At 34.9% G+C, this 17,031-nt stretch overlaps 1 protein-coding gene across 1 annotated transcript in view; it reads right to left on the reverse strand.

The window, feature by feature from the left end:
• The window catches only part of PRKX (protein kinase, X-linked), a 28,023-nt gene extending 11,613 nt beyond the window's left edge, over nt 1–16,410 (reverse strand). The window contains exons 1-3 of the mRNA XM_009889449.1: nt 16,248–16,410; nt 11,644–11,907; nt 5,129–5,248 (exon numbers count right to left, since the gene is read on the reverse strand). Of these exons, the coding sequence (XP_009887751.1) occupies nt 5,129–5,248; nt 11,644–11,907; nt 16,248–16,375 (512 nt within the window). The 5' untranslated portion in view covers nt 16,376–16,410. The remainder of the gene's footprint in view (nt 1–5,128; nt 5,249–11,643; nt 11,908–16,247) is intronic.
• Nucleotides 16,411–17,031: the final 621 nt, after the last annotated feature.

The following is a 17,031-nucleotide window of genomic DNA, read 5'->3' on the forward strand; positions in this document are numbered from 1 at the left end:
ATGCATTTCAAATTCTACACCTACTATTTTCTAGAAAGGTCTTCATGCATTTACGAGCTAACAGAAAGACTACTTCGTGTCTTATAGCTACAGTAAGATTTGAGAGTGTTTTCTGTTGCGCTTCCTTTACTAGTGTAATACATAACCTTATTACTGCAAGAGGCTCAGAAAATGGGTGTATCAGTACAGTCGGTACAGCAGCTTAGCACAAGTGCCAACAGGTTTTCAGAGTGGCAGTCACCTTTCTAGAAGTTACCACAGAAAACCTTTTAGGGGAATAGAATGACTAACTACTTGTTCACTAATCTCAGTCCCACTTTGACTTTCATAACATGACCAAAACATCCCTTTTACTATGCTCCTGCCTCAAAACCCCTACAGAATTAAAAAAAAAAAAAAAAAGGACTTTGAGTGTTAACCATATTAATAACGTCCAACCACTATTACAGCCCAACATTTAAAATATTTTCACATCTTCCTAACATTCCATAATTACTTTCTAAGAGAACTTAACTGCTTGTGTACACACACAAATACAGCGCTGGAAATCATTGGTAGCAAAACAAGGGTGAAAACAATGTCTCTTCATTTCATATTCTTCCTTAATTTTATGCTACACAAACTAGCTTATTCCTCAACAAGTACTATACATTATTTCCATTACATAAGTGTTTTCAGGAGTACTAATTTCTTCACTATTCAGCTGATGGTCAAGTAGATAAGCATTTCATTTGAAATACTGTAAAATTCAGCCACAGACAAAACTAAATTCCATCAGAATAAGTAAGTAAAGCTGCCTGTGTGCATAAGGTAAAAAAGTAATACTTTAAAGCACAGAAAAACATGCCAAAACTATATGGTTAAAGAAAGACTGAAGGAAATTTCTTGCTGTTGTTCACAAAGCCAGAGTAGTTTCATTATGAAAAACTGAATAGTCTCAGCTAGAAAGAAACTGGAAAATATAAGAATCTCAGGAAAAACTATTTGTGTGTTTATAAATTCCTGCCTTGACACTGAAGAACAAGGAAACGTTGATAGACATTTAACATGCGCAAAATTTTCCCACACCAGAAAGACTATCATATAAAGTTTCTGTTTTAGTCAGGCAACATTATGTCCCTCATATTCCCCAAGCAAGTTGACAAACAGTACATTTCATTTCCAATTATTTTTTTTGTTACATATTAGCATCTATAAATGCATAAAGCATCAGAATGAGACTTTGTAACTATGTATTACAAAGGTGCCAGCTGCAGTAAGCAGACTGATGTGAAATGTAAGGGTTTTCATCTCCAAACATTCTGTACACTATTGAGGTGTGAAATCAAGAGGAAAAGTACATACATGTTTTTACATTTTTACTTATGTTTAAATTGCTCTTTGCTTTCACACTTTGAAATCCCAAAATTACTGTCTAGAATTCTCGAGAGAAATTTAAATCATGCTTGGCTACATAGTAATTTAATGGCAATACTGCTTAAAGTGCATTTGAACTATATGCAAAATGAGAATAGCTTTGAAAGATTACATCAATTTCTTACAGACATTGACTTTGATATTGCTTGCAAATATGAATCTGCAACACAGCACAGATTTTAGACAAAACAATGCAAGAATTGTGCTGGAAGCTACCTAATAAATCAACAAAAATCCCCTTGAGTTTCAGACTGTCTTCACACCATAACACAAATACAAACAGCTGCCTTTTTTCCACCAACTGAAGCTAAAAAAAAATAATAAAAAATAATAATCTCTGTATATGGGACAACAGCTGCAAACCATTCCTTTTGCTAACTGATGCATAACAATGGCACTGACATTGGTCTCAAAGATAACAGATAGTTTTAACACTGAAAAAGAGAAGTTGTAAAACCTCAAGGGAAAACAGACAGGTCTGAGAACATGAAACTGTAGACAGCATCCATTAGCTACCTAAAATGATAGACCAGCACATCACATATGACTACCAAAGCAAAACCAAAAAAACACAAAGCCTTCATTAAATGAGAAAATGCAGTTAGCTACACATCTGATGACAGTACAATTATGAGCTAACGTATCTAACATTAAACAACAAGTATGTTTTCCTCTATGGCAGATTGTAACAGAACACATTTACTCAAAATAAATAAATCTTCCACCTCTCTCTATTGACAATTTGTTTAGCTTGTTTAGATTAACAATATGAGCTTGGTATTCCTAATCTGTTCTGTAAAGATTTCTTCGCACTTCTGGTTCTCCCTGCTCTTTCTCATTCCTATATTTTACCATCTTAAACCTAAATGGGACCTTGCTTTAAATCTAGTATGTGCAGAACTAGAATTCCATGGGCCTCTAGAGATTAAGTTAGAGAAATAAGACACTGCAGAACAGGAAAGTGTGGTTTTGTTTGTTTGTTTTTAAGAGAGACCATTTCCTTACCCACACATCTACCAATTCTTTTCAATTGCTTTTCGGGTTCAGGGAGAGTAACTCCAGGAAATAACTACCAAATGTCTTAAGCAATTTACTTGCAGACCATAACTTAGTCTCGAAGCCAGGTTTTGTTCACCTTCAAATAATTTTCATATTACTTAAATTTTCTTTGAATTTCAAAGCATAAAGTTACACAGGACTGGTTTTGCATTAATAGCCTTGATAGCAGATATCAATCCACATCTTGAGTTGGTGAGGAAAAGTGTTTTAAAACACTACTGCCAACAACAGTGGAAAGCTGATAAAATGTTAAAAGCATATCCCTATGTGACAACCTGACCTCCTAAAGAAAACACACACAAGCCACAATCCCTGCCCCTCCAGCCCCTCAAAACCCCAGAAGCTTAAAAATTCTAAGCAAGTAGTATCAATCTACACATCCCACCCCCCCCCCCCCCACACAAAAAAAAAAAAAAAAAATCAAAACCCAAAGAACACCCCAAAACCTCCAAACAACAACAAAAAAAAATCAACCAAGTAAACTTGGATGGAGTCCTTATCCCAGCTTTGGATAGGGACCCCACCTGAAAAATAAAAAGAAGCATCCAACCATTATGAAAAGCAAATCTACACAAATACTGTAGTAAAAAACCTTACAAAACCACTTGCAGCAGACTGTCAATCTGTGTCTGTCAATCAGCCTATATAAGATCTCAGTTGCCTTTTAGAAATGTGTAATTTATCTCTGTTGGTTAAGAGATTGTATAGCCACAGTATTTACAGTAAGCTTGGGGGAATCCAGGTCTCATCACTTGAGCCAGATAGTGTCAGGACACAGAAGATCCTACATATAAATGATTGCAGCTGCTCCTTTTTTCTTTTTTTATGAAGAATATATACCAGTCATACTTGAGTTGAATATATAGCAGTCAGAGTCTTGAAGTCTCATTGACTACAGAGATGAGCCCTTGCTTGACTATGACCTCTAGTCAGTATGTTAACTTTGGAAACCATGTTTCTATTACTGCTTTAGTAGAGAGAATGCTACCAACATCTATGTAAAGCACACAAAGGAAAAACACCCAATATCCACTTACACTGAGACCACACAGACCAAACAGAGCTGTCCCACTGAAACCTGTGGCAGGAAGGTAAACCACTCGGACTACAGCTGGGAGACTGCAGCACCTGTGCTCATGTTACAGCACCAAACACTTTTACCTACAGTCTTCATGCTGTCTAGGACTAAGATGAGTGACAACAAGGCTGCTGGGAATCTCTTGCTCCTTTCATCCCTCTGAGAAGGATTCCCTTGACCAACTTGGGCTGCTCACCCGTACAGGGAGTGGTGGAAGAAAGGTGAAGCCTGGCCTCTGCACAGATCAACCTACATAAATAACAACTTCTTTTTTTTAGACCAGTCAGCCAAGCCTGCCTGGGTCAGTAGAGACCTACTAGTACATTTTTATGCTTTTTCTGTCTAGAAATTGCCTTGAGATTCAAAGTAACTGCATATGCAAAACTTCAAGAAATTAAGAAAGCAACCAGCGGGCAGCAATGCTGGCTTGGGATAAAGTTTTGATGCTACTGGGTGAACTTCTTCACAGCAAACATGTGATGGATTGAAGCTCTTAAGCGATTGTCTGTCAGAGGAACTGTCTGCTCAGGCAATCTGACAAGCTCATCCAAACACCAGAAGAGTCACCGAAGTAACCCTGAGCTGACAGTACTTTCTATAGAAAAGGAGGAATAAATCCATGCAAGGATGTTTTTGTTCCAACTTTGCTCTGCGGGGCTGCAGATCCAGAATGGAAGGCCTCAGAGGCAACTGACACGCACTCAGGGAACGAGAAGGCACACAGCACATTGGGCCTGGTACCAAAAAGATCTAATGACTATGAAACCAAAACTGATGAAATAAATTGTTTCTCCTGAAGCTATGAAAGTCTTGCTTTCACCTGCATTCGTTCTACTGCACCAACCATGGCAAAAATGATTTCTTTCAAAATTCCCACTCTTCCCCCCCCCTCTTTTTTTCTTTCCAGTTATATTTATGCCAGAAAGTCTCTTTTTAGTTTGAATTTGTATCTTTTGGAAACATTGCTTATCAAGCAAATTCCAAAACATCAAAAGTAGCATTTCAGCAAACTGATTTCCAAATAGACCTTTTAAACTTTTCCCTTTTTTGGTTTAAAGAAAACCAGTGCTCAGTAGTAATACAAGCTGTACCAAGAAAAGTCTTCCTACTTGCCACTATGCATTTTTACAGACTAAAGTTCCCACTGCTAATCTTATTTCTCTATGTTAGAAATTAATTACAGAAGTTTCAAAGAAAACTCGTAGTCGTCTTCTTCACCCTTTAAATATAAAGGATTTTATGTATAAAAATCTAAATTTCAACAAAACCTGAATTTCTAAAACAGATAAGGAAACCAGCAGCTGTTAAAAGCCTTAGGTAAAAAAACCAAAACAAAACAACCAACAGACAAACCCAACAAACTCAAAAGACTAAAAAAACCTTGGTAACAACAGTGATACGTATTCTTTTTTACAGCTCTCAATTCCTTTCTTCAGAGGCAGAAATGAAACTGGTATATCAATAACAAATTTAGCCCAAATTTGCTATTCAAAGTATCATAAACAGAACTAGTAAAGAATCCTGTATTACTGTATTACATAATATTACTGTGACACAGTAATCATTATCACTTACCCTGACAACATCTCAAATATAAGAATCCCTAGGGCCCACCAATCCACAGCTCTTCCATGGCCTTTGCTTTGTATAACTTCTGGTGCGAGGTACTCAGGAGTGCCACAGAGTGTCCATGTCCTGGGAGGAAAAGAAGAATTAAAAAAAACCCCAAACGCACAAAACAAACAAAACCAGAGTGAGGTGAAACCGAAATAACAGTAACAGAAAAAAACCCCCACAGATGCATAGGAAGTATACCTATATACCTATGTATTTATTGTATATAGGAACAAGATAAAAAAGAAAGACCTCTACAGGATCTAAAAAGCCTGCTTTGATGATGCTCTCCAATTAACAGAGATATACAGAAATTAAGAAAATTAGCCGCAGGAAATATCTGTGCAGTGAGTTTCCCAATTGCTGGTGTGGTTATCTATCCATTAGGCTATACACTGCTTTGAAATTATTAACAGCGGTTTTCACCCTGTAAGCTGATTCCTTTTACAATTTAAGTAATGTTTTTCAAATAGTATTGAAATGTAACCTGTCATCACTTTGACAATACCCATTAAAAGGAAAACACTCTGTATTAATTATTTTAAATATTTACAAGGTATAGTTAAGCCAGTGTGAGGTATGTAAGTAATACTATTTTTGATATATTTTAATTTCATTTTTAGTCCTAGCTTTTTAATACAAGCTCAAGATATAAAAGTGTTATATTGCTACCAAATTGAAATGTGTATTTCAAGTTCCATAAATTAATGAAATAAATTTAAGCTAAGCAGTCAATGCTTACAAAGACCAAATTACAATTTGAAACAAAGATTATTCTGAAACTGTTTCTTTCAGAAATGTGAACTCTTCTTTGTAAAAATACCCATGTAGGATTTGCCTGGCTTCACTACCTTGACTTATATTTAGAGAAAAAAAAAAAAAAAAAAACTGTTCTCATTCCGAATAAATTACACTTCCCTGATAGCAAGTCAGAAGATGAAACTTTGAAAAAGTGCACACTAATCAAGAGAGGATGAAATAACAGCACAGAATAAGAAAGAAAAAAGCACGCTGCATTTTAGTAAGAGTTCTATTAAGATATGACAAAGAATATATTCACAAAATTAATGGTCACTGCACATGATTTCTAACTTGCAACAAAAGAAACTCTTATTTTATTTGTGAGTGCAGAAAGAATCTTCTTCAATCAAACTGGTAACATGGTCCAGAACAAATGCATTAAGATGAACAGAAATCTCCTTTAGAAGTAATACATACTCCTTTCAACTTCTAGGTTTTTCCTACCACTATTCTGCTAAATGTGACAAACCTTCTTTTTCCTAACCACAAATGGATATTCAAGATGGACTTACGAAATCACAGACTGTCAGGATTTTTAATTTTTTTTTTTTTAATATTAAATAATACATTTTTCTGAGATTGCAGAATTATTTTAAACAGAGCTTTTTGGTGTTATTTTCTTGTTTTCCTTTTGTCTGGTTATTTTCTTAAGCCTTATCCTTGATTCACAAAAAAAATTTAAGATCAAGGAAGAGGAGCTGTACAGTCAGTCAAGAATTTAAATGAAAATTTATGATGCACAGAGTTGAATTTCTCTAAGCTTGGTTTTAATATGGCAAAAGCTAAATTACTCCAGCTAAACTGTCAAAATGCATCAGATGCACTTTGCACTGATGTGTTCCATGGTTATTGAAACTGCATTCATTAGTGTAAATAATACATCTTTAATTTTTATCATAAAAGGGTGGCATAATTTTTATTGCTAGAAAATATAAACTCTCATTTTCCAAATCAAGCCTACTCTCTTAAGAAAGTTCTTAGGAACAGCAATAGCACTGCTTTACACACTACTGCCATCTAGCAGTTGCCTAGATCAGGACTAGGTAAATAAGAAAAACAGCAAAGCTTTGTTGTCTTTTAAAACAAAATAGTCCCCCCTCCCCAAATTTAAAAAGCTGCATAGTATGAATTCATCATATGAATTTTCATTCACACTGATTTAGCTAGCTCTGCAAATGAAGCAACTGCCAGTTTTACTTTGGGAAAACGGGCTGTACAAATAAAGCAGACAGGGCAGGCACATTTGTTTTAATAAACAAGCTAGACTGCTTACAGGACAATGCCTCACAACGGTCATCCTTTCCTACCCCAAAACTGCCAACACTATGAATGCACAAATTCAGCAAAGATGCAGTCTTTGGTGGTTTTCATCCCTTATCAAGATAATTTACACACACACAAAAAAAAAAAAAAAAAATCAGCCTAACATTTGACCATGACTTCCAGGACCCTATAATTTGCTGGTGACAATGTAACTAAAATGACCCACAATTAACATACAGATTAATAACAAGAACTTTTTTATTCAAGCAAAAGCAAACCCACACATTAAGGAAAGGCCAACATCACCTGAAGTTCCCTGGGTGCCCTAGGAAACAAAATTTATTACCACCAGCAGGTCATCTACTTTTCTTAATTGAGAAAGTTATGTTTACTCAATACACAAAAAACTTGAAAGAAGCTCAAATTCCTTGTCAAACTGTGTATCTGTGCCATAAAATCATGACTTTTATTTCCTCCTTTGTTGGTCATGAAACAAACTCTTTAATATTTTGGAAAACACATCAAATAAATTCTATAGAAAGATCAAATCATCTTAAGTATTTTTTTTATCACTAGTGTTTCATGACTGTTGCATATTCATCTGAAAATCCAGATCATTCTTTTGAAGAAAAACTATACAGCAGAAGAATAAGAATAAACTGTTTCCTTCAAACTGCTACAAAAAGTCCACCTCTCTGGGTTTTCAAGATAAAAGCTGAAATACAGGTAAGCAATATTGATAAGGTTGAGCATGTAATTTGAAAACATGAAAATAAAACAAAGAATCTACTCTGGTCACGAAGATAAGCTATAAAATACTATTTGCGGGACTTGTTAACAGTATTATTTGAAGAAGTCAAGTCTCGATAGTTAATGTACTTTAGCATTCTGCACCATTCAGCATCCCCCTCTGTAGTCCCTGACAGGCTGCTTGCATATAAACCAGAGATTAACAACAACGTCGGTTTTGGTATTCTCTTCTGGAAGTTTCTCCATAATTATATTCAATGGAGATTGCTTTGTTTCCAGCCCACAAAAGTTTGTTCTGCAAAACATTCTTGCAGAATGTGACAAACAACACACTTTGCAAACAAGACATGCTCTGTCTTCTTTTGGTTTTTCTCTTTCAATCCACTCTGCAGAACAGTCACAAGGCACATCCAGCTTAAGCAACAGTGCAGAAGTATGCCCAATATCTTTAAGGTAATTACTTCTCAAGTTTCTAGGAAGATTTTTATAGTTTAAAACCTTTGGTTTTTTTTTTAACAATCTAAACTGAACAAACTAAAATTGACAGTGAATAACATTCCTTAAAAAAGAAAAAAAATCAATCATGAAAGTCCTAACTTTACCTAAAACTTTCATAACATTGAGTGAAATCTGTGCACAAAAAATACAGAATTCTATGAACTTCAGTTTTGTGCTTCTCTGAAGGAACATAGGAATTAGAAAAAAACCAAACTAAAACCAACAACAAAACAATACCCACCCGTAAAATAAAAAAAAACCCACCCAAAATGAGTGAGAAAGATCAGAAGCATGTTTAATGGATATGCTATACCCAAAAAGTGGTGTATGTTTTCCCAAAAAAGAAAGGCCTAAAAATGTAAAGGCTATAAAGTTCAAAGCAAATCCCTTCTACATCCTTCAGGTAATAGTATTTTATAAACAGTCCTCCCCTTCTTTTATTAAAGTAGTGGGACATCTATTTTATGTGAAAGCGCTTATAAGAAACTGAAAAGGTTATTAAATCACCAGTTAAGCAATACCAAGGTGGAATAGAGAAGAAATAAACAGCAGCTGAGACAAAGACACAATGTTCTGCAGAAAAATTTAGAATTTTTAAAAGCACACTGTGACCAAAAAGGGAGGAACAAGGATAAACAGAAGGACATATCAACAAGGAACAGAAGGAGACAAGAAAACCTCCTCTCTTTCCTCTCTCACTAGGAAAAAGAAATATTAAGAGTCTGGCCCTTCAGAAAATGTACTAATAAGAAGGTAAATGTGCAGGCTGCTTCCCACAGTGGGAACATGAGCTACAAGCCAGCCACTCTCTAAAGAGCTACTTAATTGTAGATGGACATGGTGAACACTTCACTCTTTCACACATGGTAATGGGAAGAAAGGAAAATGCGTACAGAAAAATCTTAATTGAGCAACTACATAATAATTCATGTGAAGCCATTATGTATCAAGAATGTGTAACTGTATTGAAGGTGTCCTGCAGCCCATGTTTTATTTTACATATCGTGTCTTCTCTAAGAATGCATTTTTTGGTCCTAAGTGGCAGTTTTCCTCACAGCTGTTTGGAAAACATATACTTTGCATTTTATTTTCACAATTCATATATGCTATATATATGTATACATATATACACATATTCACACACATATGCATAAGGTTCATGTGTACAGATGTTTGCCATGCATAAAAATGAAAAAAACATCTCATATACTTTTGATCAAATAGTCTATGAAACAAAATAACCTACTGGAGTGCATTGGTGGATAAATTACTGACAACTGCGTAATTTTACAGTGACACAAACAGCATTGTGAAAACTACTACAGCTAGAGGGGAGAATACTATGTAGTTCCAAAAAAACCAACAAACCAAAACGAAAAGCTAAACCAGACTTGCATAGGTAACTACCCCGTGCTCTAACTGATGAAGTCTGTGCTCCTTCCATCTTTATGTTCTATATATATATATATATCTCATGTGTTGTACACTTATAGGTAAATCAGCTATGAATATAAAATTATTATAGCATTCTATGACTCAATTCAAAACAAATTCATTAACTTCACATCACTTCCCAACACCATGGGATGCAAAAAAAACATTTAAAAACAGTAGTGATAGCTTGTTTTGATGTCCAAAAATGTATTTGAACAAATTCACTCTTATAGATTTATCTTCCAGATTGAAAAATATGCTTTGATGTGAACTATCACCTTATTTAATGAAGGGTTATTTCTGTTGTGCCTTAAACCCACAGAAATCCAAATTAAGAATAACCACTAAGTGGCAGTATCTACATGTAAAAAGGAAGCGGTAAAAATTTGTATGTAAACGTCTCAAAGGGATCATCCTGCTTTCTTACATGGAAGAAGCCTTACCTCTTGTGCAAAAAAGTTAGTTTGATTTAAATCCAAGATATTAACAAAAAAGCCAATATTTGTAGATGTATCTGCCTGCTCAGTGGAAACCTGAATTCAATCAGACATGTTGATCCTGAAACACTATGGTTTTAGAACAGACTTTTAGACCTTAAGGGTGAATAGAACCAGCGTTCTTATTATTGCTTACCATTCCTCTGTGCTAAGGTAACTCAGCACTGTGAGCATGTAACCTATAGGGAAGCAACCTTTATAACCTCCGTAACACTGTTTGATCTGTCTCATCTGACTTTTACTTCATAAGGGATCCATTAAGAGTAGCTCCCTCAGATCCACCTTCCTTTCAAACTGATCTTGTAGAATTTCCCTCCCACACCGAACTGTTGCAAAAGCAGCATCAACCAGGTAAACAGATGAGTGAAGAGAATGACCAACTTGCTTACCAGGCTGCCTCAACTAGAACAATCAGATATTGTCTGCCTCAAGAGATGGCCCAAGGGCATAACACCAAACCTTGTCACACTGCTTTTCTAAAATGATAGGCTAGGTGTTTTTTTCTCCCTTTTTTGAATCCCAGTGAGAGCTCTCGTTTCTTTTTAAGAACATAGATTATAATCTTGGAAGAGTAGTTCAAACAGAGAGAACAGAGAAATCACTGGGGAAAAAAAACTCTGCATTATCAAAAAGTTTACATATGCTACTAACATGGACAGAAGGCTGACAGTATTGTAGAAGTTACAATTAAATAAATCACTTCTGCTGAAGCTGGCCTTATTGTTGCTATCAAGATTTTGCAGTTTCATTTCAGCAACAGGTTGGTGAAAAACAGTATCCAGTTTTAAAATGTTAATCCCACATTTCAAAAATCTCTCTAAAAGGAAAGCAGAAGGAAAACAGCAGTTACAAAACATTTAGTAATTCAATGTGTATGGAGGATTAATGTCCCGTTTAACATACTGATGTACATATATCAATATTTGCTTGTATTACTTCACTGAATTCCCTTTTCACAAGATTACTGCTGAAAACTTAAATATAAATATATATAAATATAACTACTCATATAAAAATACTTTTCTACAGTAGCTTATCTGTGATATTGCTCCTAGTTACACCTAAGGTGTAATATTGGTTTCTATTCTAAGATGATCATTTCCTTCATATTAAGGGATTTGACATGTGTGAACCACATAAGAGCACTAGGTGAAATGCTAAACTCTGTAATCAAACCCTTTTTTCTTCCGTTTAATATGTAAAATGTAATTACCATAACAAAAACCTACTTACCTATCCACCAGTTTTTTAGCAAATCCAAAATCAGTAAGCTTGATATGTCCTTCTTTGTCTAGCAATATATTTTCAGGTTTTAAGTCTCTGTAAACTATTTCTTTGGAGTGCAGGTATTCTATTGCACAAATAATTTCCGTAGAGTAAAACAGTCCTGTGCTGTTGTTGAAACGCCCCATGTTGCGCAGGTAGCTAAAAAGTTCTCCTCCTGGCACGTATTCCATCAACATATATAAAAAACGTTCATCATGGTTGGTCCAAAATCTGTAATAAAAAGTATCATTTTATTGAATAAACAAATTAACTTTCTGATTTGCTTTAGAAGTAAATTTTTGTAAAATGACCTCTATCGCCCCAACCATGCACATAATTAATCTATGATTCTGCAAATATTAAAACCCCAAGAAACTAGTAGGATTATGTATCAGACATTCAAGTCCCTGACTTAACCCAAACAGATAGTTCAGGATGGACACTGCACAGGCCGCAAAAGAAAATCAAACTGATAGACTCCATTGCACTGTACAAAACAGGTCTCTGCCAAGCACCTGACTTGATTATACTGACTTATTATAATGCCAGTCTGCTAAGATCAGGCAATTCTTACATGCCTTACCTTTTACTTAATCAAATATTGTTAAAGTGATAGGGGGCGAGCAGAATCTTCTTTTGTAAAGATGTTTCTGACAATATGTTCAAAAACAGGACACTAGAGACTTCTCCTTCCCCCCTCCTATCCCATCCTCCCCGGAAATATACAACCCCAACTAAAGCGCCAGATCACAATGCTCGCTCTTCTATGGTATCTTCAACAAAATCAATACAAAGGCAAAAATAACAGCAAAACAATATTCATTTCTGTACCTCAGAATTAACCTAATGGTAAGTACCTTCCATTGCTCAAACTGTTGCCTTTAATTTAAGAACTATTACTGTGCTACATTCATTACTATAGTGCAGTAAACAGCAGCTAAGGAAGAAATAAAATCATTCCACGTGGCTTTCAAATGCTTCATTACAGAATACAGGAATCTACTCTCCCACATTCCCCAAAACCAAGCTGTTTTTCTTTCTACCCATATTAAACAACTCATACACCACACTCTCAAAAGTAACTCAAGAGTTAAGAAGCAAATAAGCATCTAGTAACGTCTTGAAGAATATCCTACAATTTTAAAACAAACAGCTATCCCTATTACTGCGATAGTAAATAAAGAACACTGTATCCCTACCTACTTTATTGATATAAGAATAGAAGTTACTTTATCTTCTAGTAACTACTTCTGTAGTATCATAAGAATGGAAAGATCAAATATCTTTTTCTTTTTTTACTCTCTTTTTTTTTTTTCCTTTTTCTTTTCCTTCATTAGCTGGTTCCTAATCAAGGCATCTCAGAGTCTAAAGAAAGATAAGCAGAGCAAACTGAGCTCCCAAACCCATGAGTGACTTTTGATCAGTAAGATTTTCTTTCTTGATATGGGCACTGAGGGCAACAAAGAAAATGAGACAGAGTATCAGACATCAGCAACAGCTCCTCCATTCCTTCAAAGTGATGAAGAAAGCAGAGCCCAGACTTGCCTTTTGCTTTTGTGGCACTACTTCCCTATCACAGTAATCAACATCATTAATTGTCTATTGATGATGTGCACAATATCTTTATTGACTATGTAAAACGACTCTTGAGATGTATTTTAAATGAGTTAGGCAAAGTTGCACCTACAATAAACAAAGAAAGAGGAACAGGAACAGGCAAAATGAAGCAAACCGCGTATTTAAAAAAACATCTACAGGGGAGAGGAAGGGCAAAATCTGACTAAGAACACGGAGAAAAAATGGAAGACCTAGACCATTAAAACACAGTATTTTTACTGGAATTAATTTCTTCAAGAACCGACTATCCACTTGTCTATCCACAGAAAAATAGATACATTATTTGAAATATATGAAAAATAGCAAAATAAAGAACTTTAATATTTGCAATATAGATTGCTTGAAAGGTATTTTAATATACAAAAGGAAAAGATCACATTAGCTGTAATTAGAATAAAATGCATGGTGTCATGTAATTTTACAATTCAGCTTCACGACATGAACTTTGAATGCCATTGTGAACACTTATAGACAAATAACCTTTTTTTTTAGTTTACAGGACTATAAGACATGGTTGATTTTTATTAACTCCTGTTCTCTTGAAAAAAAATAATCAAAGATACATGTCAAAATTACAGCATAATATGAACCGCTGCACCACAGAGTTATGATACGTCACTCAAACTTGTCAGTAAAGACTGCCTAGGAGTCTCCAGTGACCAGTTGTTTCAAGAGCACCCAACAAGCATTTCCAAAAAACAGTTTAAAAGATGAGTAGGTAAATAACTTCAGTATCTACAAAAAAACTGATTCAGGAGCTATCAGCATGCACAAAAGGCATTTCTTAAAACTAACAGGAAAAGGAAAAAAAACTCCTTATATAAAAGTCTTTATATAAAGGAAGATATAGGAAGGATGAACGCCATAAATAAATTACATGCAGCATTACTTTAAAATTCTCCATTATAAAGTGCTAAAAAATACAGTATTATGCTGCACTGACACACGTTCCTTGTTTTGCAAACAGAAGAAGATACTATCCCTGTTCAATGTGGTGACACTAATTGAAAATATAAAAACCAGACCATGTAGATAATACAGTTCAAAGGCATTGAAGCAGAACTATATAGATTTTTTTCCTCCTTTTTGCTGATCAATTATACTCAAAGAATTCATGGAAAAAAACCCACTTATTGAGCAGGGGAAGAGGTGGCTGAAAAAAGCAGTCACACAAAAAGCTGCAGAAAGTTTTATTTGTCATACAGTCAGTGATAATCGTCCATGAATGCTTGTTTAACCTAAAGCACACAAATGTTAACATGACTTAAAATTTAACTACCTTATTTCAGCTAGGTTGCTTTGAGTCTTTTTTGCCAGGGGACAAAGGCAGCACGTGGACAATTACATGAGCATAGCTGACGCAGCACCTCATTGAACATGTCAACAGAAAAGGCAGAGCGCTACAGTACGTGAAGAATATTTGCCTTACACAGAAGTGAGCTTCCATTTGAACTGTGCCCTTCCTTCGGCAATTTTAAAAAATATGATATTTTGGAACTAAGGCATGACTGAAATCCAAGAAAACTTATCAATTTGGATTTTTGATCACTTCTGTATGGACACAAACCCTCACATCCCTGTCTCTGACTTCTCACCCAAGTCTCTCTATTCCCACACTTCCGGCACTGTTTCACATGCACAGATGTACTGGGTTGGGGTTTATTTTCAGTTGGTTGGTTGGTTTTGTGTTGGTATTTTTGGTTGTTTTTTTTGTTTTTTTTTTTCTTAAAAAGAACACATGCATGTACCTAGATATACAGAGAAAACCCCGTTCCTCGTGTTCCACCCATATTTTAACCAGTCTAACCAGATGTACTCAGCCACTCCACCTTGCTTTCCTGCACACATCTCAAAATCCATATACCCTAGAACTCATCTTACTGATACTATGCCATACACAGGATTTCTGAACATTGGCTGGAAACTAATAGCATCATGATGCTGGAAAAAGCACCAGCACACCAGGGAAAAAGTCTCCTCCTGCACACCTCTTGCATCTTTCAGATCACTACCATGTTTTTGCCTCTTCCCTCTGATACTTTCTTAGCCCTGGATGAAAGCTGCACTCCTTCCAGCTAGAGATCAACTAAGACTAATTTTGTCTAATTTTATGTAAAACTGACCAGGGCAGGTAAATGTGAAATAAATTTTGGTCAATGGCCCTTTATCCATGCATGAGAAAATATAAATGGAAATTAACTAAACCTCTGGGTAACAGCACAGTTATCCCATTAGTAAATATTGACTAAGATACACAAAAGGTAGTATGGTGCTGCACACAGAGAAGTCTGATGTCTTCTCTTCTTAATAAAGGGATCACTAGAATCATCACAATTCCACTAAAAAATGTATTCTTCACAAACTGTGTTCAAATCACGTTTCTCAATAGAGTCTATCACTTAGCCTCAAATATGGGAATAACAAAGCCCAAGAAGTGCTCCAGTCATTTAAACTCATTAAAAATAAAGTTTGCAAAAGCAAAGTTCACAAAAGTTTTCAAAAAGCAGATATTTAAATCTAATTATATCTTTATCTAAATATCCACAGGAAACATATATGTAAAAATACTGCTTTTTTTGCCTTTCTAACATCAAGAATCATTCTAGAAATCATTTTGATGAGCCAATCCTAACATTTCTTCATTAGTATTTTCCCCTCACTTAAGAAAACTTCTCTTCTGCAGTATGAAAATAAGAGACAGAGTAGCGCTACAGTATAAAAGTTAAGCTTATAATAAATTATTGCTTAAATGTTTAAATTACGCCTCTTGATTTTAAATCCTTGATTCTTCTATAATAAATATTTTAGTCTGAAGTCTATTTCAGTCTAGATTACATAATAGAAATTAAGTGCTTGGTGTTGGTAAAGTACATAAGAACTTGCAATGAGATTCTGGAACACTTTAACTGCACTCTATATATGAGCTAAATTAATTAAAAAATACAACAACTTACAATCTGATCAAAAAGGGGTGGTTGACCTCTTTCAAGACTGATTTTTCATTGTGCACATGTTGCTCTTGCTTCAGTCGAATGACATCAGGAATGCTCATTACTTTCAGTGCAAAGTAACGTTTGGCCATTTTTTCCTTCACCAGATGAACACGCCCAAAGGTACCCGTACCTGAAAAGTTGAAGAATAAATGTCAACTTATTGTAAAAAAGAAAAAAAGCAAAGATAATTTACTAAATTAAAACATACAGGAAGTCAATTCCTGTTTTGGGTTTTCTTTCTCATCAATACATCAGTATTACATTTTTAACCTGTTTTCACACAATTTTTTTCTTAAGATTTCTCAATTTTTAGTGGTAATGATTTAATAAAAATAATGGTATTGTGATATTCTTTGGATAGATACTGAAAGCATTTCTTGCAAAGAAGAGAAGTGGTCCTGAGAAAGGGTAAGGGAGTTGTATTAAAAAAATAAGTATGCAAAGTATAGGAGTCAAATGTAACCCATATAAAAGAAACAAGCAAAACCGCTCTCAAGTGCTGAAGAACGTCTACAAAACACTTAAATTTCAGAGATCGGTTTTAATTTAGATCAGGTGGGGAGCAGCAGGATAAACTCAAAAGTAGCATTCAGCTTATTATATCCACAGTGTGTGCCATAAAAGAAAAAAAAAAAAAATCACCACCAACCAAGATTGTAACGTTCAGTTGTAATGGATTTAATAATTCCTCAACACAAGAAACTACTTAACTTTCCATATATTATTTATTAAAACAAGGTAGCTA

This window comes from Charadrius vociferus, unplaced genomic scaffold (assembly GCF_000708025.1).
Source record: "Charadrius vociferus isolate BGI_N301 unplaced genomic scaffold, ASM70802v2 scaffold26, whole genome shotgun sequence".
In the NCBI taxonomy this organism is placed as follows: domain Eukaryota; kingdom Metazoa; phylum Chordata; class Aves; order Charadriiformes; family Charadriidae; genus Charadrius; species Charadrius vociferus.